General features: G+C 38.7%; 1 protein-coding gene across 1 annotated transcript in view; it reads right to left on the bottom strand.

Moving 5' to 3' along the window:
* The window catches only part of MRPS28 (mitochondrial ribosomal protein S28), a 103336-nt gene continuing 77384 nt past the window's right edge, over nucleotides 1358-27309 (bottom strand). Inside the window, exon 3 of the mRNA XM_005689121.3 lies at nucleotides 1358-1779. Coding sequence (XP_005689178.1) covers nucleotides 1611-1779 — 169 coding nt within the window. The 3' untranslated portion in view covers nucleotides 1358-1610. The remainder of the gene's footprint in view (nucleotides 1780-27309) is intronic.

Here is a 27309-nt window from a genome sequence, read left to right as displayed (position 1 = left end):
TGTGGATCACAATAAACTGTAGAAAATTCTGAAAGAGATGGGAATACCAGACCACCTGACCTGCCTCTTGAGAAACCTGTATGCAGGTCAGGAAGCAACAGTTAGAACTGGACATGGACCATTTCCTGGAGTTTGCTTCAAATTTGTGTCCATTGAGTTGTTGACACTAAACTTAGCAACTTTCAAATATATGATACAGTATTAGTAATTATAGTCACCATGCTGTACATTACAACCCCATGGCTAATGTATCTTATACCTGAAAGTTTATACTTTTTAACCGCTTTCACTCATTTTGCCCACTGTTACCACCATTAACTCTTGCCCTCAACTACCAATACATTCTTTATATCCATAAGCTCTTTTTCTTAGATTCTACATATAAGTGAGATCATACAGTTTCATCATTCTCTGTCTGACATTTCACATTACACAGTGCCTTCAAGGTCAATCCATGTTGTCAAAAATGGCGAGATTTCCTTATTTTTTAATGTCTGAATAATATTCCATTATATGTATGATGCACGTGTGTGCATGTATATCACAGTTTCTTTATCCATTCATGTATTGATGGACACTTGAAAGTGTTAGTCACTCAGTCGTGTCCGACTCTTTGCGACCCTGTGGACTGTAGCCTGGCAGGCTCCTCTGTCCATGGAATTCTCCAGATAAGAATACTGGACTAGGTAGCCATTTCTTTCTTCACAAGATCTTCCTGATCCAGGGGTCAAACCTGGGTTTCCTGCAGAGAAAATGTTTCTTTATCCATTCTTCCAGTGGTGGACACTTAAGTTGCTTCTGTACCTTCAGCTATTGTAAGTGATGCTGCAATGAACACAGGGGTGCATATATTTTTGAGTTAATGTTTTCATTTTCTTTGGAAATACCCATAAGTGGAATTGTTATATCATGTGATAATTCTATTTTCCATTTTTTGAGGAGCCTCCATAATGTTTTCCATTGTGGCTGCACCAATTGACATTCCAATAGCTAGTGCACCAGGATTCCCTTTTAAAATTCCACATTCTCGTCAACCCTCGTTACTTCTTGCCTTCTGATGACAGCCATTCTAACAGGTGTGAGGTGGGATCTCATGGTTTGACTCATTTCCCTGATGCTGAGCACCTTCTCATATAACTCTTGGCCATCTGTATGTCTTTTTTGGAAAAATGTCTATTCAGATCCTCTGCCCCTTCTGCTGTATTTTTGTCCTTAGCACTCATCACCATCTAACATGCTATTTATTTTACTTACTTGTCAATTTCCCCAGCCAAAGGTAAGCCCTAATAGGCAAGCAATTTCATCTGATTTGTTTACCACTGTTTCTTTTGTATTTAGAACAGTGGCATACACATAGTGAACACTCAAAACATATTTATTGAAGGACAGAATTTCTCAATACAGTTTATACTATTCCAATCAAAGGAAAGAACAGGCATAAAAACAGGGGGAGGGGAGATACAGCTAAAGAAAATTCTAACAGATAAGAGCTATAATTATAGCTTTCATTTACTATGTCTTTTTCTAATCATTTATTCATAACTGTCTAATTGTGCTCTTGAATATCTGCATTCAACATAAAAGGAGCGAAAGCACTCAGCAAAGATCATTTACTTTTCATGACGTTCCTCTTTTGATTTTGAGTCTTTACTCTCCTGGAGTCCTAACAGAATTGCATCAGCCTCTAGGATGGTTGTATCTGTTGTCGCTCCCAGGAACCTAGATGTAAGTTCAAGATCTAATAGTCGCAGCCGGACTCTGGTTCCTTTCTGGTATTTCCTAAACAGTAAGAAAAAAGTTCCATTAATTCTTCATATCATAAAATGAACAACTAAAATCAAACTCAAGTTCTAATTCTAATTTGTGTTGGCTCCAGATAAGGAAATTAACACTGGCATCAGGGAAATAGTTGTTTTTGATAGAAAAGTTATTTAGTTGTATCAGAATTCTTATGTTAAAGTCACCTTTAAAGATTTTATAACTGAAATGAAAATGTATTCCAAACTGAAATTCAAACAAGTTGGTCCTTGAAACTGACATTTATTTTAATGTCATTCATTTTTAAAGTCAAAGAGTATCAAGGGGAAAAAATGTTTTCAGAAACATTTTGTCTTCTAAAATTAGTATCTTCTTTGAAAAACAAAATGGAAAAAAGTCTCACTGCCAAATACTTACTATAGGGGATTGACTGCACTGTAATTAAAATATAAAGCTGGCCCCACAATGTATGATGGCTCAATTTGGTAAAAATAAAAATATTCAAGTATTTCACAATACCAAGTGAAAACTGATGCTCATTTATCTTTCTTCCTTGATCAATCATTTTAAGAGCTTAATATCAACATTATGAAAAAGTATGGTAGAGTAAAAATATTGTTACTGAATGAAAATCACAACTCTTTCTTAAAAACATCTAAATATACACCTCAAGTACTCTAAGGTAATTTTTAAATTAAAATAATTTTATATAAACAGAAAATGAAGAAACAGAGTTCTCCCAAAAAGAGAAAATGATTTTGGTAGAGCCTACAATGAATAGTCTCCACATAATGTTTGATTAGGTATTCTGGAAGAATTTATAGGTGATTCATCAAGTAAACCTGTAGGTTATTTGGCTTTTTTCTAAGTCATTTTTCTTTCTGATTACAGAACAAAATGTCCTTCTGTAAAATCTGAAAAATCATGACGTCAGTCACACTTCCTAGTCTTTCTATATGTATATTTATATATATGTACGTGGGTGTCTGCATGTGATAGCACAGATCATACTTCTTTGTTTAAAATAACTGAAGAGATATCCTAGAATAGCAAGGCCTAGCTTTATACTCTTAGAAAACAGAAATTCCCATCCTACTCCTCTTTGCCTTTTGCACTGCAGCACTGCTTGGACCTTCCTTATGAAAAAGTCCTGTTGGTTCCCAGGTATCCAGGTAGAATGTATCAAACACAGCCCTTGAGAGTTTCCACATTCTCCTTATCAGAATGCAGATTCTGTCACTGGAATTCCCAAGAAAGATAGCATAGCCAAGTAAGCACAAATGTTAGTGCCCTTCACTCACCTCTACTGGTTATGGGTGTAAATCTCTGATTTCTTATTAGATCAAACATTCCCCAAGATCTGTCACTGTGTTTACATCTGTATCCTTCCAGGGCCAATGCAGCAGGAACACAAATGTTTGTCAATAAAATAACAAGACGCTTGCTGACAAAAGCCACCACCTCATCGACAGTCTAGGTACTCCATTCTCTTGGCTTTAGCAGCTGTGTGGCCCGGTTCATTTACTCAACCTCCCTGAAGCTTGCCTGGCACAGTGCCTGGTGCACCGTGGTTAATGAATGTTAGTTTTCTTCTCCTTCCATTGTTCGGAGTTGGACAATAAACTGACCATGATAAAGGGGAACAGTGATTTTTTTTGTTTGTTTTTTAATGAAAAGAGTTGAACATGCACAAACACTTGGGACACGCTATCTGGGCATAGTCACACTGAAGGGGCAGCTCTCAGTGGAGACAGTCCTGTGTCTTGTAAATGTTAGCAATCTTCTGTTACAAAAATAAAATCAGAAATACCATGAGTGTCCAGTATGCTTGGTAGTTTATGGAAAGCAAAGCTGTTCCCATGTTTAGGTGGAGGAGCCTTTAATAATATGAAAGTTTTGCCTTCATCTCTAAAAAGTATGGAAATTTAAGAAGCTATCCAGTGAGTTGGTAACCGAAATGAAAAGTGAGCTGCACGGCCTTAACGTGTGCTGAATGAATCAAGAATCACCCACACTGTGTACTAAACAACAACAATAAAAATACCTCTAGAAGATTCTCTGACTTCAGTTGTCTGGAAGCAGCTGTTTCTACTTTTATGGTACTTAATTTTCACTGTGCATTACTTCTACGTGTTATCTTCCCTAACAGACCATAAGCTCACTAAGGGCAGGGCTTTTATCTCATCTGTCTCTCTTATAGTACCCAGAGGAGACCTATATGTTTCATGTATCAAAAGCAACTGCCGTGCTCCTTAAAAATGCAAATGAGGGAAGCAACCCTAGAGAGAGTTGGCAAATCTAGGGTGGGACTCAGGAATTTGCTTTTTTTTGTTAAGAGTTATGTTTTATTCAGTGGGAACTTTTAGGACTTCAAGCCTGGGAGACAGCATCTCAATAACCCTGAGAGAACTGCTCTGAGGAGGCAGGGGCATGGAGGGGCAAGGAGCGGGGAGGAGTCAGGTTATACAGAAGTTTTGCAACAAAGGGCGGGTAGTCTGAACATCAAAAGTATTTTTGTGAATTAAAGAAAACCAGATTATCTCAAAAGTTCAGGAAGTTAGTGCTTTCTACTTTTCTATGTATGGGAAGACTCAGGTGTTGGGGCTCACTGAACTCATTCCTTCCACAGGTATCTCAGTGATCTGAGGCCAGTATGCTGAGATTTTTCACATCCTGAGTTCCTCAGTGCTCACCTAGGGAGGGGCTGCAGGGGAATTTGCCTTTTTAAAGCTCCCCAGGTAACGCAGATGCAGTCTTCTCTGATCAGCATTTGAGAAAAATCTGGCCTAGAATTACCTGTATTATATACAAGGCACGGCATCCTACATACATACAAAGGACCAGTAAAACGAGGACCTCTGATGGACTCTGTGGCCACCATGAACAGCCTTTGAGAGTAACATGTTTTCCACAAGTGATGACAAAACCAACAAACTTCAGGATGAGTAATTTAGATTGACAAAATAAAATAAAGCCAGGCAGTGACAATCTATAATGGAGAAATGCGCCTTAAAAGAGCCCCCTGAACAAAGCCTGGTGACCACTGGGGTGGGACTGACTCTCCCACACACAGACTGTTCTCTCTGAGAAACCCAGGACGTGGAAAGGTTGGTAGTCCTCATTCACAGGAACAGCAGCCATATCATTACTGTGGAGTTTATCCTTGCTTTAAGTTTGAAATACTTCATTAGAGGGAAGTAAAGAAATGACTGATGTATTTCGGAGAACTCCATTTCTGCCAATGTAATTTGAGGTGACCCTCCAGTACTGCGGTCTCTGATAATCACTTATACCACTTAGTCTTCCCATTCGGGTTTCCATTGTTTCACACAACAACATTTAAAACGAAAATGTCAGTACACTCTTTCCCCAAGACTGCATTGTTCATACAGTTTCCAAATGCTCCTTTCAGTCAAAGATTTTGGCCTAAGTATAAATATCCAGAAAAGGCAATGAGGTGGTGACGACTGTAGACTCTGGAACCAGATGACTAGAAACATGCCCAGCTCCATCCCTAAACATGCAGCTCTGAGCTAGTTATTTCACCTCTGTTTCAGTTTCCTCATTTGTAAAATGGAAATAATAATTATGGGCTTCTCCGATGTCTCAAATGACACCAGATGAACTTCCAGATGAACTTCCAGATGTTCAAGCTGGTTTTAGAAAAGGCAGAGAAACCAGAGATCAAATTGCCAACATCTCCTGGATCATTGAAAAAGCAAGAGAGTTCAAGAAAAACATCTATCTGCTTTATTGACTATGCCAAAGCCTTTGACTCTGTGGATCACAATAAACTGTGGAAAATTCTGAAAGAGATGAGAATACCAGACCACGTGACCTGCTTCTTGAGAAACCTACATGCAGGTCAGGAAGCAACAGTTAGAACTGGACATGGAACAACAGACTGGTTCCAAATAGGAAAAGGAGTACGTCAAGGCTGTATATTGTCACCCTGCTTATTTAACTTCTATGCAGAGTACATCATGAGAAACGCTGGGCTGGAAGAAGTACAAGATGGAATCAAGATTGCCGGGAGAAATATTAATAACCTCAGATATGCAGATGACACCACCCTTATGGAAGAAAATGAAGAAGAACTAAAGAGCCTCTTGATGAAAGTGAAAGAGGAGAGTGAAAAAGTTGGCTTAAAGTTCAACATTCAGAAAACTAAGATCATGGCATCTGGTCTCATCACTTCATGGCAAATAGATGGGAAACAGTGGAAACAGTGGCTGACTTTATTTTGGGGGGCTCCAAAATCACTGCAGATGGTGACTGCAGCCATGAAATTAAAAGATGCTTACTCCTTGGAAGGAAAGTTGTGACCAACCTAGACAGCATATTAAAAAGCAGAGACATTACTTTGTCAACAAAGGTCCGTCTAATCAAGGCTATGGTTTTTCTAGTAGTCATGTATGGATGTGAGAGTTGAGTAATAAAGAAAGCTGAGTGCCGAAGAATTGATGCTTTTGAACTGTGGTGTTGGAGAAGACTCTTGAGAGTCCCTTGGACTGCAAGGAGATCCAACCAGTCCATCCTAAAGGAGATTAGTCCTAGGTATTCATTGGAAGGACTGATGTTGAAGCTGAAACTCCAATGCTTTGGCCACCTGATGTAAAGGGCTGACTCATTTGAAAAGACCCTGATTCTGGGAAAGATTGAGGGCAGGAGGAGAAGGGGATGATAGAGGATGAGATGGTTGGATGGCATCACTGACTCAATGGATATGAGTTTGGGTAAACTCCAGGAGTTGGTGATGGACAGGGAGGCCTGGCATGCTACAGTCCATGGGGTCACAAAGAGTCAGACACGACTGAGTGACTGAACTGAACTGAACTGAACTGGTGTCTCAGACAGTAGAGTTGACCTGCAGTACGGGAGACCCAGGTTTGATCCCTGGGTTGGGAAGATCCCCTGCAGAAGGAAATGGCAACCCACTCCAGTACACTTGCCTGGAGAATCCCATGGAGGGAGGAGCCTGGTAGGCTACAGTCCATGGGGTCACAAAGAGTCGGACACAACTGAGCGTCCCCAAAGCTTACTGTATGTAGAAATCCTTTAACTGATTTAATTATAACTTGAAATTATATCTGGGAGTGTTCTTATTTTTTTTCCTGTAGTCATAATTTTTTAAACTGGAGTATAGTTGCTTTACACTGCTGATGTTTCTGATGGATAGCAAAGTGAATCAGCCTTACATATACCTGTATCCTGAGAGTGTTCTGGTCCCCTCCATCATGCCAAGGCTGGAACATCTACTGCCACTGGGTTTGTTTTGATGGTGATGGTGGTGGTAGTGGTGGTGATTGATTATGGTAGCTAACATTTATTGAGCATGTATAAGATACCTTCTCCTATCACTCCTTAATTCTTCATGGAGTTCAACGAATCTATTTTTAGCACATAACTATTTCTTGGAAGGGGAAGATGATCCTTTCAATAGGTTCATAATCTTTCTTCTTCGTTTAAAATGTACCATTTCAATAGCAGACTTAACCTCAAACCTGTCAGATATCCCTTTCTGTATGGACCTGACTCTGCCTCCTCTGTCTCCTATGTGTCTCAGTCACTCGGTCATGTCTGACTCTTTGTGACCCCATGGACTGTAGCCCGCCAGACTCCTCTGTCCCTGGAATCCTCCAGGCAAGAATGCTGGAGTGGGTTGCCATTCCCTTCTCCAGGGGATCTTCCTGATTCAGGGATTGAACCTGGGTCTCTTGCATTGTAGGAGGATTCTTTACCATCTGAGCCACCAGGGAAGCCCTTTTCTATAATGAGGTTTTATTTTTCTTTTGGACTTCCAAGGAGGCACAGTTGGTAAAGAAGCCACCTGCCAATGCAGGAGATGCAAGAAACATAGGTTTGATTCTTGGGTTGGGAAGATCCCCTGAAGGAGGAAATGGCAAACCATTCCCATATTCTTGCCTGGAAAATTCCATGGACAGAGGAGCCTTGGCATGCCCATGGGGTGCATGGGGTCGCAAAGAGTCAAACACTACTCAGCATGCACGCACAAAGAAATTATTCTTTTAATTAGTTTTCCCTCATTCCTTTTATTGTATCAGTGGACTCTTCCTTCTAAAAATCATACAAATGCCCATAAACATAACTGGGATACAATTTCAAGAGGTTCACAGATTACCTGAAGGTCATCTATGGACCTCTAAGATTAAGAAGTTCTGTTCTAGATTTTAAGTCTGTTTATATTTCTGGATATAATATAATCATATAATATAATTGGGAAAGGAGTATGACAAAGCTGTATACTGTCACCCTGCTTATTTAACTTATATGCAGAGTACATCATGTGAAATGCCAGGCTAGGTAAATAACAAACTGGAATTAAGATTGTTGGGAGAAATACCAACAACCTCAGATATGCAGATGATACCACTCTAATGGCAGAAAACGAAGAGGAACTAAAGAGCCTCTCAAAGAGGGTGAAAGAGGAGAGTGAAAAAGCTGGCTTAAAACTCAACATTAAAAAAAAATACACTAAGATCATGGCATCCGGTCCCATCACTTCATGGCAAATAGAAGGGGAAAAAGTGGAAACAATGACAGATTTTATTTTCTTGGGCTTCAAAATCACTGTGGACAGTGACTGCAGCCAGGAAATTAAAAGATGCTTGCTCCTTGGAAGAAAAGCTATAACAAACCTAGAGAGTGTATTCAAACATTGTTTTGCCAACAAAGGTCTGGATAGTCAAAGCTATGGTTTCTCCAGTAGTCGTGTACAGATGTGAGAGTTGGACCATAAAGAAGGCTGAGTGCCGAAGAGTTGATGCTTTTGAACTGTGGTGCTGGGAGAAGACTCCAAAACTCCCTTGGACAGCAAGATCAAACCAGTCAATCCTAAAGGAAATTAACCCTGGATGTTCACTGGAAGGACTGATGCTGAAGCTGAAGCTCTAATACTCTGGTCACCTTATGAAAAGAGTCATTTCATTGGTAAAGACTCTGATGCTGGGAAAGACTGAAGGCAGGAGAAGGGGGTGACAGAGGATGAGACGGTTGGATGGCATCACCGACTCAATGGACATGAGTTTCAGCAAACTGCGGAGATGGTGAAGGACGGGGAAGCCTGGCGTGCTGCAGTTCATGGGGTGCAAAGAGTTGGACATGACTTAGGTATGTCGTGTCCAACAGCAATAAATGAACAACAACAATAAATAGCTCCTAAGGTAAAAGGAAGGAGTTCTCATTCTATCTACACACCAACATGGCCTTATAATTATTTCTGTTGTTTCATTTCCAATGTGTTTCTTAAGGAAACTTAGGACTTCAGTGAACAAGCTCACCAGGCCACTGCTTGCAGCCACACAGCTGTAAGTGGTAGAGCCAACCTCTACCACAGCCTCATTTTCTAGTGTAAATAAGACAAAAGTTCACAGCATATGCAAGTAAAGATGGAATTTTTCTTTTATTACCCCTGGTCACTTCCTTAAGTCTAACCCTATTATGAATGAACAAGGACAAGTCTTAAAGAGAATTAGGTGCACAGCAGCATAATATTTTCAATTAAAAAAATATGGAACAGGGTAGAGAGGAGGGATAAATTAAGAGTTTTGGATTAGTAGATACAAACTACTATATGTAAAATAAATAAACAACATGGTCCTACTGTATAGGGAACTATATTCAGTATCTTATAATAAACTATAATGAAAAAGAATAAGAAAACATATATAACTAAATCACTTCGCTGTATACCAGAAACTAATAGAATATTGTTAATTAACTATCAGTTCAGCTCAGTTGCCCAGTTGCGTCTGACTCTTTGCGACCCCATTGCCTGCAGTGCGCCAGGCCTCCCTGTCCATCACCAACTCCAGGAGTTTACCCAAACTCATGTTCCCTGAGTCAGTGATGCCATCCAACCATCTCATCCTCTGTTGTCCCCTTCTCCTCCTGCCTTCAATCTTTCTCAGCATCAGGGTCTTTTCAAATGAATCAGTTCTTTGCATCAGGTGGCCAAAGTACTGGAGTTTCAACTTCAACATCAGTCCTTCCAAAGAATATTCAGGACTGATTTCCTTTAGGATGGACTGGTTGGATCTCCTTGCAGTCCAAGGGACTCTCAAGAGTCTTCTCCAACACCACAGTTCAAAGGCACCAATTCTTTGGAGCTCAGCTTTCTTTATAGTTCAACTCTCACATCCATACATGACTACTGGAAAAACCATCTAGCCTTGACTAGACAGAACTTTGTTGGCAAAGTAATGTCTCTGTTTTTAATATGCTGTTAGATTGGTCACAACTTTTCTTCCAAGGAGTAAGCGTCTTTTAATATCATGGCTACAATCACCATCTGCAGTGATTTTGGAGCCCCCAAAAATAAAGTTTCCCCATCTATTTGCCATGAAGTGATGGGACCAGATGCCATGATCTTCGTTTTCTGAATGTTGAGCTTTGAGCCAACTTTTTCACTCACCTCTTTCACTCTCATCAAGAGGTTCCTCACTTTAATTAAAAAATAAAAAACATGGGAAAAATTAAATTTAAAAATGTATGCAACAAAAGAACAGGCTTAAGATGACGATCTTAAGAAGTTGAAGGAGGCTACCATCTTGAATATTTATACCATATTTATTTATACCAAATATTTATATCAAGATGTGTTGGAAATGTTCAGAGGTGCTGTTTGGTTGTCACAAAGATCAGGCTGACATCTAGCAGGAGTGGATGGGATGGAGACATTGTGTAATGCAAGGAACTCTTCCATGCAAGAGCTGTTCTGCTAGCCATTGATAAAATCTGATTGCAATGATCTAAGCCTGGAACTCTGTCTGCTAAATTTTTTTTTTTTGCTAAATATTTTTTAAAGGTTGTTTTTTTTTAAAATAAGAGTTTAAGTAAACACTATATTTTCAAGAATGAGATTACAATGTAAATTAAGGGAAGACTGATTTTGTCCAAAATGTTACCAAGAGTCGTTCACAATTTCAGAAAAATCACACTGTCCTCAGCAACACCATCATTTCATTTTTGTGTCTTGCTACATGGGTTAAGGGCTTCCCAGGTGGCGCTAGTGGTAAAGAACCCACCTGCCAATTTCAACCTGTAAGAGACGCAGGTTCGACTCCTGGGTCAGGAAGATTTCATGCAGAAGGGCATGACAACCCACTCCAATGTTCTTGCCTGGAGAATCCCCTGGACAGAGGACACTAGGGGGTTATAGTCCATGGGGTTGCAAAGAGTTGGACACAACTGAAGTGACTTAGCATGCAGACATACACACATAGGTTAAATGTATCTTCTTTACAGCTTCAGCTTTGGCTTATTCTTTGCACTGGAAGGAGATCAGTCTCCTCTATATCTGATAGCTAAAAATATATAATTTATCTTCTTGGCTTTCAATGGAATACATTGATAAAACTCGGCTTCCCTCCTAGCTAAGTTGGTAAAGAATCTGCCTGCAATGCAGGAGACCTGGCTTCGATCCCTGGGTCAGGAAGATCCCCTGGAGAAGGAAATAGCAACCCACTCCAGTATTCTTGCCTGGAGAATCCCCATGGACAGAGGTGCCTGGTGGGCTACAGTCCATGGGGTTGCCCAGAGTCAGACATGACTGAGTGACTAAGAACACTGGCATACATACCTACTACCCCAAAATATACAATTTATCTTCTTGACTTTCAATGGAATACATCAATAAAACTTAATTAAAATATCAACAATTCCAAAACATAACTTTCTATAATGACAGAAACATTCTATATAATGTGGTCATGGAACACTTGAAATATAACTAATGTGGAGAGGAAGCAATTTTCTAATTTTATGTAATTTCAATTAAACAGCCACTTGACAGTGCAGCTGTAGACAACTTCAAATTGACAATAAAAATAGTAAAATACTTGTCTTACAAATATATAAACATATCACTGACAGAAACTCTAGTTTTACAGGAAAAAATAGCATTTTGAAGTTATTTGTTATAATAAATAGCTATTCCTAATTAGATTCCAGCAAGAGTAAACCATCAGATCCATGCTTGCCATTCCTAACTGCTCATGTGTTTCTTTCCATTCTGTTACCTTTTATATTTTTCCTCATATCTGCATGACACTGCACTAGACACATAGCAATTGAACTGTCTTTTAGATATTTAGAGGTTAAAACAAAATTCCATGTAAAGATAGCTTACTCCACGTTATACGTAGAAAATTAAGATACATGAAATCATTTGCCAATACCACAAAGTTGTATAAGATGATTTAGATTTTTTTTGTCTTCCTTTTCTTCAGTTCTCAATTACCTTGACTTCTTCCAAGAACTGTAAACCTAATCCGTTTGGGAGTGATAAGAAGTTACCACTTCATGTAGTCTCATAATGTCATCCCTTTGAAATAAAATGTAAACCATGATGCTGTCACCCAAGTCATTGTTTTAATTAGAAAAATGGTTACTTTCAGTGGTAACAAATAATAAATTATCAAAAAAAAAACCAACCCCAAAACCTGAAACTGTGTGACTTTATGCAAGGTTGTCTATTTTTCATACCTTTTTTTTTTAATTAGGAGGAAAAAAACCTTAGATATTAGTTTTTCAGAAATGCTGCATTTCATATTAGAAATGTTGAATACTGCTGTCCTGAAAGCGAATAGGACATCTCCAGTGAGTACGTTCAAAATGAAAATAGCCCATGTTTTCACTGGTCAATGTGTTTCTTTAACTTTGAACGCTTGCCTCTGCTGGAACTTTGTGAATTCCAGCCTAAACGGATTCAATCTCAGCCTTCACCATGACTGCTCTCTTCCAATGTGCACTTTCGCAGACCATATGCTGCAGTAAATGAGTCTGCATGTCTGAGCTGTTTAGGAAAAGGGCAATTAAATCTGGTTTTGCATTTCTGTATTAAGGACATGGTTTAAAAACTTTTCTAAGGAGGGGGTTTTGACATTCTTTCCACATTCTTTAACATCTGTCAGTGCAGGCTGGTGACGGTTCTCATAGACTTAAAATAGAGACAGTGTCTTGACTAGTTCTTTGATATACATAAATTAAATAATACAAAGCCGGCAAATACAAGTCTTGGATTGAATCTCAGTATCCAAAGAGAATTTTGTAAGGAATTCTGCCTTTGGGAGTCAATGTAGCTGCCTTACTATAATCAAAGTTCACAGAGATTTCAAGAACAGTTGTTTTGAAATCATTAACCATCTATGTTTTCATCCCAACAAGTTAAAATATTTTAGAACTTTTCCTGATTTTCTTATGATTTTGTTATTTAAAAGTTTTAAGACTTTGGGAAAAAAATTTTCTTTTCTTTTTTGGAGAGAAACAGCTATGATATCTTTAATGATTTAATTACTCCCTATTTGTTTTTTCTAATTCATTCAAACATGTGCAGTAATGCTGGCCTCTCTGTGAAGCCAGCACTTTGCGTGTGTGCCTTGCGCACGCATCTGTGAGGGAAAGTGCCTGCACATGAGCGTGAAGGGATGTGTGTATTATACTCTCCTTTAATTGAACTCTCTGGGCATCAACTTCCTCATCTTTGAAAAGCATAAGTTTAGAACAGACCTAAGGTCTTCTGCAGTTCAATGATTTTATTCTACTTTTATACAACTTAAAGTGTTTGAAAACTAATACAGTGCCGAGAGCTACTGAGTGCAAAATTGATTCAATATACATACAAAATGCAAAATGTTAAGACTTTTTATTAGCTACATATGATATTATTGCAGTCTTAAATATTTGATTAACAAGTAAAATTTTCTATGCAGGCTCTTTGGTATATTTCAGATGTGTCTCCCTTTTTCAAATACCATCCACTGGGTTTCTTTGACTTTGTTTCTAGTCTGCTGCTTCTTTCTGCTCAGTTTGTAGGATGCCTATGATATTGACTCACCACCATACTAACTATTCTGTCTTATCAAGCACAACAGCCACAGTTAAAAAATAAAGGTAGAAAGTGCTAGCTTTCTATAATTCCAATAATTATAACCATAATAATTCAACTGATTAAAATTTAAATCGCTGTTCATAATGCTAAAATGTACTTCCTCAAATTGCAATCATCCTGGAATTTAATCTTTCTCTGCGACTCTATGGTAAACATAGGATTTTGTCTTTCCCTTAAACCAAACACTTTTTAAACTTGCCCTGCTAGTTAGTATTTTGTACCACAAACAAGCTTTATCCCTTGTTCAAACATTGATTTACTTTATGAAAGGAAACATTTTTAAATGTCCAATAAAATATTTCCCTTTTTAATAATATGGAACATGCATATAATGTAATATATTACATATAGCATAAATAATGATAGTTATAAACTTTTCTTAGAGTTAGCAAAATAAGATATGTCAAGAAATTAGGGAAAGAAATTTCCTAAAACCTAATGACTATATAGAGTCTATTTTTCTGGAAAAAAAAAAATGTGCTACTGGTCAGAATATGCATATGCAATAAAAAAGAATATATATATTTGGTGGGACAAAAAAATCCAAAGGAAACAGAAGGAATAAATGCCTTCAGGCACCTGAGATATGCTGATAACTAACATCAGATCAAAGCTGGAACTAGAATTGGAGTATCCAAGAAAAAAAGGATATAACTCGTGGTATACAAGTTTTGTTTTATGAGAGAAGAAAATACATACTTTTATTGTCAGAGATAAGTTTTGTCAGGGTACAGCAGAGGAAGGAATATGAGTTTTAAAATGTCATAGAAAGGTCTAGATCTGACCGTGACTGAGCATGAGACACTGAGCTCGTATGGACTGCTTGCCTGGGTGCTCAGTGCTCAGCTGCTGTCATGTCCGACTCTGAGATCCCATGGACTATAGCCTGCCAGGTTACTCTGTCCACGGAATTTTTCAGGCAAGAATACTGAGTGTTGTCACTTCCTATTCCAGAGGACCTTCCCGACCTGGGGATCGAACCCCCGCCTCCTGCATCTCGGCATTGGCAGGTATATTCTTTACCACTGAGCCACCCTGGAAACCTTGGACTGCTTACTTAGCTGTAAAGTGAGTATATAACACTTGGTAAAGCTGCTGAGATGCTTAACACATATGGCACATAGTACATACTCAATAAATAATAGGTATTATGAAATTCATTACATTGATTCTTATATATAATATAAAGTGTAATAGATAACTAAAAGGATAATAATTTCAAATATAAACTAGAATATTGCTCAAATGGACAAATCTGACAGCAGCCTCAATATATACAAAAGAAACAAAAGGAAGACAAAACTGACTGAAGGCATTCTTTGAGTCTGAGTTTGGGGCTGAGGATGAGGATAATAAAATCCAGAAGTTACTTTATAATTTACAGGGACAGACTTATCACTCTGCAAGGAGTCAGAGCTGAGAGGCAAAACACAATCAATTGGCTGTGGAAGCTTTTTACAGTTTTTTTCTTTCCTTTTTTTATAAAAATATTGATGTCTGGGGTCTAACCCAGACCTACACCATCCAAATCAGTAGGGTAGAGCTGGAGATTCATGCACATTTAGGAAAAACTTCTCAAATGAGTCTGGTTTGAAAAGCACTGGCTATAGTATTCATAAGTTACATTCTCTGAGTCTCTGTCTCAGTCAAACTCTAGATAAATGGTTCATGGCAGTCAAGGGACCGACCTGAATCTTGGTCAATTCAAGCTTTAGTTTCCCTAACAAGGGCATGCAGTGCAGACATTACATAGAAAGTCAAAGTTAGAACTGCACATTTTAAATATCAAATATGAGATAAGCAAAGTTGCTTTCCTATTATGAAACTGAAGAGATTAATATGTATTTCTCTCTAAACAAGGGGCTTCCCTGATGGCTCAGATGGTAAAGAACCTACCTGCAATGCAGGAGACCTGAGTTTGATCCCTGTGTCAGGAAGATCCTCTGGAGAATGGAATAGCAACTCACTCCACTATTCTTGTCTGGAGAATTTCATGGACAGAGGAGTCTGAAGGGCTATAGCCCACAGGGTTGCAAAAAAGCTGGACATGACTTAGCAACAAAACAACAAAGTACAGGTTCCACATTATATTTCCCACACAATAATTCCAATCTCCTTTCACTTTTCTGACCACATCTAGGGAACTGTCATCTGTTTGGAAAGAAGACAGTCAAAGAATCTTGTAGTATGTGAATGAAAAATTAAGGGAAGGAGCAGTTTGAACAAAAAGTAGAGCAGGATCTTATACCTGTCTAAAGAATCTGGAAGTCTTTAATACTAAAGAGGTCACAATATTTATTTTGTGCATCTATTTTATATGCCTCCAAGAAAGCAGAAATAAGAAAAATAGTTAGAAGTTATAGGGGATGGCAGATTTATGGCAGATTCAGCTTTAATATGTGGAAGAACTTCTAACAGAGTTGGCTGGAAGGGGAACTGGTTGGTTTGTGCATTACTAGAGGAAATCACAGGGAATTTTCATGACAGATGAGCACTGTGGCATGGTCATCTCACGATGCAGTTTGAATTCAGTAAGGGCTCAATTAGATGACTTCCAAAATTCCTTTCATTTCTAAAATTTTATGAGTCTATGACTCAAAATACTTATTAGGTCTCCCACTATCAGGAAGCACAAAAGCTGGAAAGCAAGTTAAAGAAAGAGCAACCAAACAGTCAGAAGGTAGGCAGGGTATGCAGTAAAAAATTTTAAATCAATTTTTAGTGTACCTTTCAGTACTTAACTCTTTCAGAGCATGAAGTACAGTTACTCTCATTAATGACTTACCACCTCCTTTGGTGCCTGGACTTATTTCTGGATAGCAAGATCTGTTAGGCAAAATTAACTTACTCCTCTGGCTTGAATCTGAAACTAAATCATGCTTCTTTTTTTTTTTTCCCTCTGATTTTATTTTATTTTATTTATTTATATATATTTTTTCCCTTTTACTTTACAATACTGTATTGGTTTTGCCATACATTGACATGAATCCACCACGGGTGTACATGCGTTCCCAAACATGAACCCCCCCCCCACCTTAAATCATGCTTCTTGACATGACTGCTTGCCAGATGGCCAGCTAAATTTTGTTTCAGATAGAATACGCTTGTGGCTCAGCTGGTAAAGAATCCCCCTGTAATGTGGGAGACCTGGGTTCGATCCCTGGGTTGGGAAGATCCCCTGGAGAAGAGAAAGGCTATCCAGTCCAGTATTTTGGCCTGGAGAATTCCATGGACTGTATAGTCCATGGGGTCACAGTCAGACAGGACTTGGGTGGCTTTCACTTTCACTTCACTTCTGCTTGGATACAAATGAGAAGAGTGACAAATAAGCTAAATATAGCTAGCATTTCCTGTTACCTACGGTCCTCTCTTTAATCATTTTATGTTAATGTGATACTTTTAAACCTCTACTTTGTAGCACTGTGCTACACTATACATAACAGGCATTTGATCACGTCTGTGGAAGACTATAATCAATACACTGGAGAAGGAAATGGCAACCCACTCCAGTATTCTTGCCTGGGAAATCTCACAGACAGAGGAGCCTCGCGATCTACAGTCTGTGGAGTCACAAAGAGTCAGACATAACTAAGTGATTGAGCATGTGCGCGCACACACACACAGTGAATATATATTCTCAGTTCAGTTTCATTCAGTTCAGTTGCTCAGTCGTGTCCGACTCTGCAACCCCCTGAATCACAGCATCCCAGGCCTCCCTGTCCATCACCAACTCCCGGAGTTCACTCAGACTCACGTCCATCGAGTCAGTGATGCCATCCAGCCATCTCATCCTCTGTCATCTCCTTCTCCTCCTGCCCCCAAGCCCTCCCAGCATCAGAGTCTTTTCCAATGAGTCAGCTCTTCGCATGAGGTGACCAAAGTACTGGAGTTTCAGCTTCAGTATCATTCCCTCCAAAGAAATCCCCAAGTGCTGCACAAAACTTCTGCAACTGGTTCTGTAAACTGGGAGTCTACATTTGACCCCAGTGCATTCCACCACCAGTCGTATGTGTCTTAACTGAGCTCCAGTCTCAGTGCCACACGGATTTATTCAAAGTCCTGAGAGCAGCCTGCGTGTTGTCAGTGGGTTACAGGATGCTGCACATGCTGCTCGATCGCTGGGTCCTTCCTAGCAGAACAGGAACGTGACTGCACGGTGACCAAAGGCTTCTGCTCAGCCAGCTGAGGATTTTGTTTTTTTTTTTTGCTTCCAATTTAAGAAAAGTAATTGTTTCCTATTGACAGCTAAAGAAAGCCACTGTTTATTGGTTTACTTGTTCAGTGATAATTAGGACCATGATAACAAACTGACAGTGTCTAAAAGCAATTCTGTTCCCCAATTTACTCATCTTATGCAAACAATTCTATGCTCATTATGTAATGCTGGGCAAGGTTATCTTTATTGTAAAAACAGAATCACCACAGTATCTACCTCCTAAGACTGCTGAGAAGATGTCCAAGAGAATGCAAATAAAGGACGGAGGAAGCGTTCAGTGTGAGTCGAGTTTGGACAGGCCTTGCTTTAATAAAGCAATAGTTCAGGCATATAACTTGCTCTGTCACAAGTAACACAGCCCTGGCTGTAAGGCTCACTGGGGCCGGCAAGCTGACTTGGCACGTGGGTTGATCTGGGGATAGACACCAGTAGACAAAAAATGTTTTCAAAGATCTCTTGCTGAAAGAGATTAGGTTTAACTTTTGACGGATGTCGATTGCTTATCTACTGGTTATGCAGCTGGACTCTTGATGAAGAAGTGTGTTCCTAGGCCCTAAATGGCCTTTCTGTGGCTAGCAGGTCTCCTGCGACTAAGGATACAAGAACAGTATATGAACCCTGAGAAAGGTGGCCCGCGTGAGTGCTTGCCAGGGATCTGGGGCTCCAACCTGTCAGTTTGTTCATTGCTTCATTCATTTAACAAATATTTCTTAAAGGCCCATCTGTGGCAGGCACTCTTCCACATGCTGGAGTAACCAACAAGACAGACAAGATTCCAGTGCTCATTGGCTCATGGAGCTTATGTTGTAGCAGGAAGGAAAAGACAAAACAAATCGGACAGGAGTAAGAGCTATGCAGAAAATTAAAATAAAGTGGTTATTATAGAGAGGAGACATATCATGGGGTAGTGAAGGAAGGAATCTCTAAAGAATGACATTTCAGTGGAGCCCAGAATGGTAAATCAGGGGCCAGCTGTGTAAAGATGGGGCAGAGACTTTCAGGCAGAGGCACAGTGAATTCAAAGGCTCAAAGGCAAGGACAACGTGGCATGTCGAGAGAAGCAAGAGAAGGCCACTGTGGCTGGAGAGCACCCAGTGACAGGGACACTGGGAGGAGTCAGATGGCAGACAGGAAGGCAGAGGGCAGGCCACCCATAGTGCCTGAGATGCCAATGGAAAGGGTGTGGGAAAACGCACCACCAAACTTGTTTTTAAGATCATTCTGGCTACTCTTTGGAAAGTGAATTGTAGGAGATGAGGATCGAAAGACGCTGGGTGTGGAGGACTGAGTGCTAAGTAGGAACTTATCCGTGGGCAAGGGTGTTGCACAGATACACCTGTGTTGGCACACCACAATCCAGGCTCAAAGATCTAATCCTACTGATAATGCTGCATGTCTTGGTTACACTTCATCCAGGATCACAGTAGAACTTGGCTGAATCTTTTAATACACCGCTTGTATTCTTGTTTTAACAAACAATTTATGCCAGTGCAGAGTCACCTACTTCCTGTTATAATTGGCAGAGCCTGGCTGCAAGGTCCTCCGGGCTGGCATACTGCCTTGGAAATGGAGTTGGATTCTTACAGAGATAGACAGTGGTTGACAAAAGTTTTCAGAGATGTGTGGTGGGATCTGGGGAGGTATGGCTTCTGAGATTTCCTAGAGCAATGTCTGCTCCTACATTTGTTCACGGAAGTGCATACTAGTGTGTTTTGGCTGCTGTAACAAAACTAGGTGTTCAAACATCAGGAATTCATTTTCTCACAGTTCTGGAGGCCTGAAGTCCAAGGTCAAGGTTCTGGCTGATCTGGCCTCTGGAAGAGACTCTCTCTCAGCTTGCAGACTGCTGTGCTCTTGCACACAGCAAGAGAGGACTCTCTCCCCTTCTTCTGTCTCTCCCTCCTTTTGTTGCAGGAAAGGGGACCCCCCAAAAATGGAGCTTTTGTCTAACACTTGGAAATGAACTGTCTGAGGAGAAACACATACCAACAAAGCAAGAGACTTAACTGAGAAGGGGCACCCAGGCAGAGAACAGTAGGCAAGGGCACCCGGAGGACTGCTCTGCCACGTGGCTCACAATCTCGGGTTTCATGGTGATGGGATTAGTTTTTGGGTTGTCTGGCCTATCACTCTGATTCAGGGTCCTTCCTGGTGGCACCTGAATTGCTCAGCCAAGACAGATGCCAGTGAGAAGGATTCTGGGAAGAGGTAGGACACATGGTGTTTCCTTCTGACCTTTTCTCTTCTGGTTGGTGGTGGCTTGTTTGTTCCATGTTCCTTACTGGAACCTCCTGTCGTCAAATAACTCATGCAAATATTAATAGTTACTATGGCGCCTGGACTGGGTGGGCAGCTTCAGTCAGTGTGTTTCCCCGAACACTTTTATAAGGACACCAATCCCACTGGATACTAACCCCACTTAACCCTTAATGTCTTAACCTCATCCTGATCTCACTTAAGTTTTATTACCTCCTCATAGGCCCTACATAGTCATAATGGGAACAAGGGCTTCAAAATATGAATTTGGGGAAGACAGTTCAGTACATAACAATGTATTATTATGAATTCTTATTTGTGTGAGTACATGCAAATGTTAAACTTATTTGAAACATATTTATTGCCATTATATGCCAAGGAGATATTCAGGATATGAAGAATAAATCTGTGATTTCAAGACATTTTGCTATTTATTTGCTCAGTTGTGTCCAACTCTTTTGCAACCCCATAGACTGCAGTCCACCAGGCTCCTCTGCTCACGGGATTTTCCAGGCAAGAATACCAGAGTGGGTTGCCATTCCCTTCTGCAGGGGATCTTCCCGACTCAGGGATGGGACCCATGTTTCCTGCATTACAGGATTCTTTACTGCTGAGCCACTTTATATTAGCTCAAAGTGAGTCATGATGCTTTGGGTAATTGATCTCCCATGAGGATTTCCTTTTTCCTGCTTCCTTTCCCTAAACTATTCCCTCCTCCCCATCTGCCCATACCTCATCCTTGGCCCAACAATGAAATGTGGAACACTGAAAGTGAAAGAGGAGAGCGAAAAAGTTGGCTTAAACCTCAACATTCAGAAAACGAAGATCATGGCATCTGGTCCCATCACTTCATGGGAAATAGATGGGGAAACAGTGGAAACAGTGTCAGACTTTATTTTTGGGGGCTCCAAAATCACTGCAGATGGTGACTGCAGCCATGAAGTTAAAAGACGCTTACTCCTTGGAAGAAAAGTTATGAGCAACCTAGACAGCATATTCAAAAGCAGAGACATTACTTTGCCGACTAAGGTCCGTCTAGTCAAGGCGATGGTTTTTCCTGTGGTCGTGTATGGATGTGAGAGTTGGACTGTGAAGAAGGCTGAGCGCCGAAGAATTGATGCTTTTGAACTGTGGTGTTGGAGAAGACTCTTGACAGTCCCTTGGACTGCAAGGAGATCTAACCAATCCATTCAGAAGGAGATCAGCCCTGGGATTTCTTTGGAAGGACTGATGCTAAAGCTGAAACTCCAGTACTTTGGCCATCTCATGCGAAGAGCTGACTCATTGGAAAAGACTCTGATGCTGGGAGGGATTGAGGACAGGAGGAGAAGGGGATGACCGAGGATGAGATGGCTGGATGGCATCACAGACTCGATGGACGTGAGTCTGAGTGAACTCCGGGAGATGGTGATGAACAGGGAGGCCTGGCATGCTGTGATTCATGGGGTCGCAAAGAGTTGGACATGACTGAGCGACTGAACTGAACTGAACTGATACTAGAGGTTAGAGGGCATTTATACTAGAGGTCATTTCCTTCTCCAGAGGATCTTCCCAAACCAGGAATCAAACCCAGGTCTCCCACATTGTAGGCAGACACTTTACCATCTCAGCGACCAGGGAAGTCCATACTAGAGGAAGTATATATTAATGCAGAGAATTCTCTTAGGGGAAAAAATGTCAGGAAACCCAGAAGAAGAACTGAAAGTTATGTTAAATTTTAAAGACTGAGTGAAATTCACCAGTGAGGCAGACAAGAAAATCCAGACCTACCTCAAAACTCAACTTCTATGAAAAAGATTTTCCTTGACAGCCTGAAGACATATATCCTTTTACTGAGTTTCAAGGATAATTATTGTTTGCACAGTTCCTTTGGCCTTTAAAGTACTGCTTTGAGATACAGCTTCCAGTATTATCTTAAATTATTAAGTCTTTCATTATCAGCAAGTTTTAATGAGTATATGCTTATGTTTCTTGAAGGTAAAAAACATATTTGATGGATCATTCAAGAGTAGTAAATGGACATTCTTTGATTTGATGACACTGAAGGATGTACAAGAGAGGACTAAGATATGAGAATTAAGAGCATTACAATCAGGTTCTGACACCTCATTAACAAAGAGAATATTCCTGGTTAATTTCTCTGAGTCTCCAAAAGAGAGTTGACATTTTTTGCCAAAAGAAAGAGTTAACTAGGTAGGTATCTATGGTTCTGACAAAGTCTATGAATATACAAGTTGAATCTCCATGAACCTTCAAGTACACACTAGTTTAATTTCTCATTCAACAACCCTATTTGATTAGGAGTTTCTTAAAGGTACTAGTCTTTACTACTTTAAAAAAATTTCCTTTCCATTCTCATTCAGATTTTATACAAGCAATTAAAAGTTCATAAAAACTCACCCAATATGATATTTAACATAAACAGGGGGAAGGAAGGAACAACAACAAAAAATTCAATTATCAATCCTTCAAGTTTAAATGTTAACCTTAAAATACAGTTAACATCTAAGGTAAACCATATGGAAAATCAGGACAGAAAACACTGGCAAGCAAATTATATACTCACTTTTGCTTTCTAGTGATTAGATTTAAAACACATGGTCCAAGCATTTCACAATGTAACATTTATGTTTAAACAAAAACACACTCCAGCTATACACAAAGAGATTGCTAAAATGTAAAACATGTAAGCCATGCACCTTTTATTTTGTAACAAAAGCTCATCCCAAATGATCCAGTGGGTTGAGAAGAAGCAACTCAATTAAAAAGATATTTTCTACAACAATTCAGAAACAGACTAGCTTAGTAATTATCCAAAAACGGAAGAGTTCCATTTGAAAAGTTGGTTACAGTTCTAACTTTACATTCACAAACTCTTTTGTGGGATGATGTGAAACAAACTGGTTGTTAAAAACTAGTGCTTGCAAAAGGAATTCTGATGCCCAAGTAAGGAACAGGCTCCATGACCACAAACCTACGCCAGCTCTACCTTTTCAACAGAGTTTGCCAAGATGAGTGTGTTATTAGCCAGGCTTGGCTGGAACAATCCACTGCCCACAAAGTTACTTTAATGTACTGTCTCTATTGAAAATCACCGTAATTCAACAATACATCACGATACTTTCCCATCACCGCCGCAATTCCCACCACAGGCAACACTTCGTCTCCAACAAAGAGGCCTCACATTCTACGTCTGCACAAACCCTGATCCTGCCTAGTCCTGTGTGGCTGCCAAGTGGAACATCTGTGTGCTCAACAGTACACAAAACTGGCTCTTTTCTTTTTTCTTTTTCTTCCTTTCTGTTTTCTTCTTTTTTATTTCCTAGACAATAAACTGTGTGATTGCTGGTAAGGAAATGGTCTTTCATTCCCTTCCTCTTCCCTTTTATTTATTAGTTTGTTTGTTTAAAGTGACAAACAACTACATCTGCCATTTACTCTTACTTTAATTCTAAATCCCGAAAGCACAGTATTTTAAGTCCAAACCCTGATTCCCTACGCGTTTAGATGTGTGATCATCTGAAGAGTATTGATTTTAAAGATAAAGATCCTTAAAGGTATACTAACAGAAAGAACATATTCAATTCTAAGAATATTCTAGAACTTCATTTATATTTACAGAGTGAAAAAAAAAACCCACTAAAAAATGGTAATACACTCACGAGAATAAGTTTGTAGAAAGTTTACAACAAAAGCTATTATTTCCATAAAATATTACATTTTGATGTTTCATGCCAAAGAAAGACTTTTCTATTATGTTTTTCCTACTATATTTCACCTCAAATCAATATTTGGGCTTAAAAAAGTAAAAGAAATTAAGGCACATAGAGAAAAATTACATATTATAAACCAACAACTTCTATCTGCTTCCCAAACAAAAGAGAAAAAAATGTTCAATTTCATTAGTCATCAAACGACACAAATTAAATCTGGATACTTTTGCTATCAATATGACTAATATTTAAAAACAGAGGACACAGGTTTGCAAAGGAATGGAACAGTGGGCATTTTAAATTAGTACTACCTTTCCAGAGAGCAATTTGGCACTATGAGTGTTTATATTAACTGGCCCAGCAATTTCACTTCTTGGATTTTATCTAAAACAAGTGAGAAGACAGGCATCCAGATGTCTACTGTAGCTTTATTTAAAATAGAAACAATTTAGAAACAGATAAATATCCATTTATAGAGGCTCTGTTAAATAAATTATGATACATCTCTCTGAGAAGTACTATACAACCAAGAACAATAAAGTTTAAGGGAATATATAATTCATGGCATAGTTGAAAAAATTTATTGCATAGTTAAGTGAAAATAGCAGGTTATAAAATATGATACATAATGGCAATCCACTTTTTTAAAAATGTATACCTGCTTAGGAAAAATAAAAAATGTTAATAGTATTTTCTCATGATGATGTAAAAATAAATTTCTCTATTTATAATAAACATGCCTTTAGTTTTAAATCAGAAAAAAGTCCCTGACTCATTTCTTCTTAGAATTGATGGCAAATTTTAATTTATTATCATTAAAAAAATAAAGGGCAATTCATTTCTTCTCAAAGATACATTAACATTTTCCCAGGTGTTCAAAACCTGTTCCATTGAAAATCATGTAAAATTTCACATGAAAGCAGTATCAAGAAACAAACAGAGCGAATCTGCACAAAAATTTCAGATTGAGAATGGAAAAATTTCTTAGATTTACCACTTCAAGTAGAAGTTGGCAATCATACAACTGTAGCTCAAAAAGTTTAATGAAGATAGATAGAGCTGACACTGATTTCTGAGCCTGAAAGATCAGTCCATGTGAAATGTATCTCTAATTTTAGTAGATTAAAACAACATAAACAAACAACTATAATTTATGTGTGTGTGCTTATCGACAGAAATGGAATAAATAGAAAATAATGAAGTTTTTTAGTCTTTAATTCAAAGACAATATGGAGAGTGTTTTTTTTCTACCTGTCTTACCTTATACTACAAAACTAGATTAATAAGGAAGTGACTTTCCAGTTTTATTCTAACAAGATAAAAGGAATTTTCTGCTACTTTATATTTAATATGTTTACTCTCCTCTGACATCTTGCACAGGAGCCAGAAAGCTACAAAGAGAAGATCTGTGAGTTCTGAAAGCTGACAAAGTATGAGCTTTATCCTTTGAGTTATATCATTCTTTTACTATGACAAACTCTATAAACTAGTTTTATGCTACAATCACCTGTGGATTTCTTTTGAAAAAAAAAAATAAAGTTAACTGCTAAAATGGCCATACACCAAATAAAGTGTTTGCAAAGCAGCTGCTAAAGAAATGAGACAGAGCTGTACTCTATTAATTGACACTAGTTTACTATGTGGTATTTAAAAGCCATCACTGGAAAAGCAATAAAAAGTGTCCTGCTTTGTGATCTGGATTTCCTCTCACTGGACACAGAGTTCATGTGATGTTTTTAAAGTATTATTATTCTATATGCTAACTTGTCCATCCATTCTTTACATTCAATATGACCAAATATGTTCATAAGTAAAATTAAAGTTCATAAGTAAAATTATGTTCACTAATATATGATCAAATACATTCAGAAGTAAAATTAACCCCATGCATTGGAAGTATGGCGTCTTAACTCCTGGCTGCCAGGGAAGTCCCAGTCAGTGCTCTTTTTACCAAGTTATCGAGTCAAGAGAAGTAGATTGATTGAACGCTGAAATTGTAGGACCCCTTAAGTTTCAGCAGTAACAGCATCAGATCAAAGATACCTTACTTGTTGCCAGTGTTTTCCCTCTCCTCAAGACACCTGCAAAGTCCATTTGTTATAGCACAAGTTAGATCCAAACCACGTGTTTGACATGAGAATTTATAGATAACTGGACAATGATTTTTTTTTTTTTTTTTTTGTAAATCTGTCAAAAAGGCACAGCAGACTGTCAAGTTCTAACCTGACATCCAGAGAAGCTGAACTAACAGATATTAATGAGTTTTCCGTTCAGGGAATTTTTATTTGATCACATAAACAAATGAAAAAGAAACAAAATTAGTCTTTACATACATTTGAGACTATTAAGTGAAACCAAACATTTAACATAAAATCAATGAGTGGGGTATTCTCTGCCTGTGGGAAAGGGAGGAGGGTGGCAAGATGTCTGTAATGACTATTACTTCCACTTCTAGTTTCTATTGATAGGCACTAGCAATCATAGTTTGAGATAGTTATTGAAAGATTAGGGCAGAGTTTCTCTATGAATTTCTTAAGACTGGATTCAGCCACCTGGTTTCATGAATGATTTTCATCCTTCCCTTCAGGATGCTTTTGCTTACACTGGAATAAAATACCTTTTGTGGCCACACCACATTCTCACACGTTTCAAAGCGGGTCAAAACTCCTTTGACAAAGTCATTGCTTACTGAGGGGCTTATTGATTCCTAGAGTCTCATCACGATACAGTCAAGCAATCAAATATCATCCAAGTCATCAATTGGCCATTTATCATTCTGTTAATCTGTTAACACTTTCCCTGCATGATAATTTATTTATTAAATTTTTATTGGAGTATAGTTGATTAACAACGTTGTGTTAGTGCCAGGTGTACAGCAAAGTGAATCAGTTATACATACACATGGACCCACACTCTCTCTTTTTCTCTCTCTTTTTTTTTTAAGATTCTTTTCCCATATAGGCCATGATTGAGTACTGAGTAGATACATGGTGATTTTGAAGGAGAATGTATACCTATTCAGAGTTGCCTAAAATATACATAATTCCTTGCTCTTTTTAGGTCACTGAGAATAGAACTGCATCTAAAATTTTATTGTACAAGCAATATTATAATAAGAGGTAAAACTTAAAAAAAAAAAAAAAAAAAGCCCAGCATGGTCTCAGCCATCATTAAGATGACTTGGTAATTGCCTCAATTTCCCATTTAGTTTTTATAAGTAAACCACTTCTGATCTCCTCTTAGCTGAGAAACCCCCCAAAAAATCTTACTAAGAAATACAGGTTAATGAAGGTTGGTGAAGCTCTTTACAAATGTTGGAATTACACAAACATTCATTTGGAGTAAGCACTTGAAGTAGCTGAGGGATGTGTTAAAGGCTGATTTCTGGGCCTCATCCCCAGATGTTCTGATTTGGGGTAAAATTAAGGGATTACATATGAAGCAGAAAATGTCTA

Source organism: Capra hircus, chromosome 14, assembly GCF_001704415.2.
Source record: "Capra hircus breed San Clemente chromosome 14, ASM170441v1, whole genome shotgun sequence".
NCBI lineage: Eukaryota > Metazoa > Chordata > Mammalia > Artiodactyla > Bovidae > Capra > Capra hircus.
The sequence above is the reverse complement of the archived record's forward strand: the minus strand, read 5'-3'. Positions and strand labels throughout refer to the sequence as shown.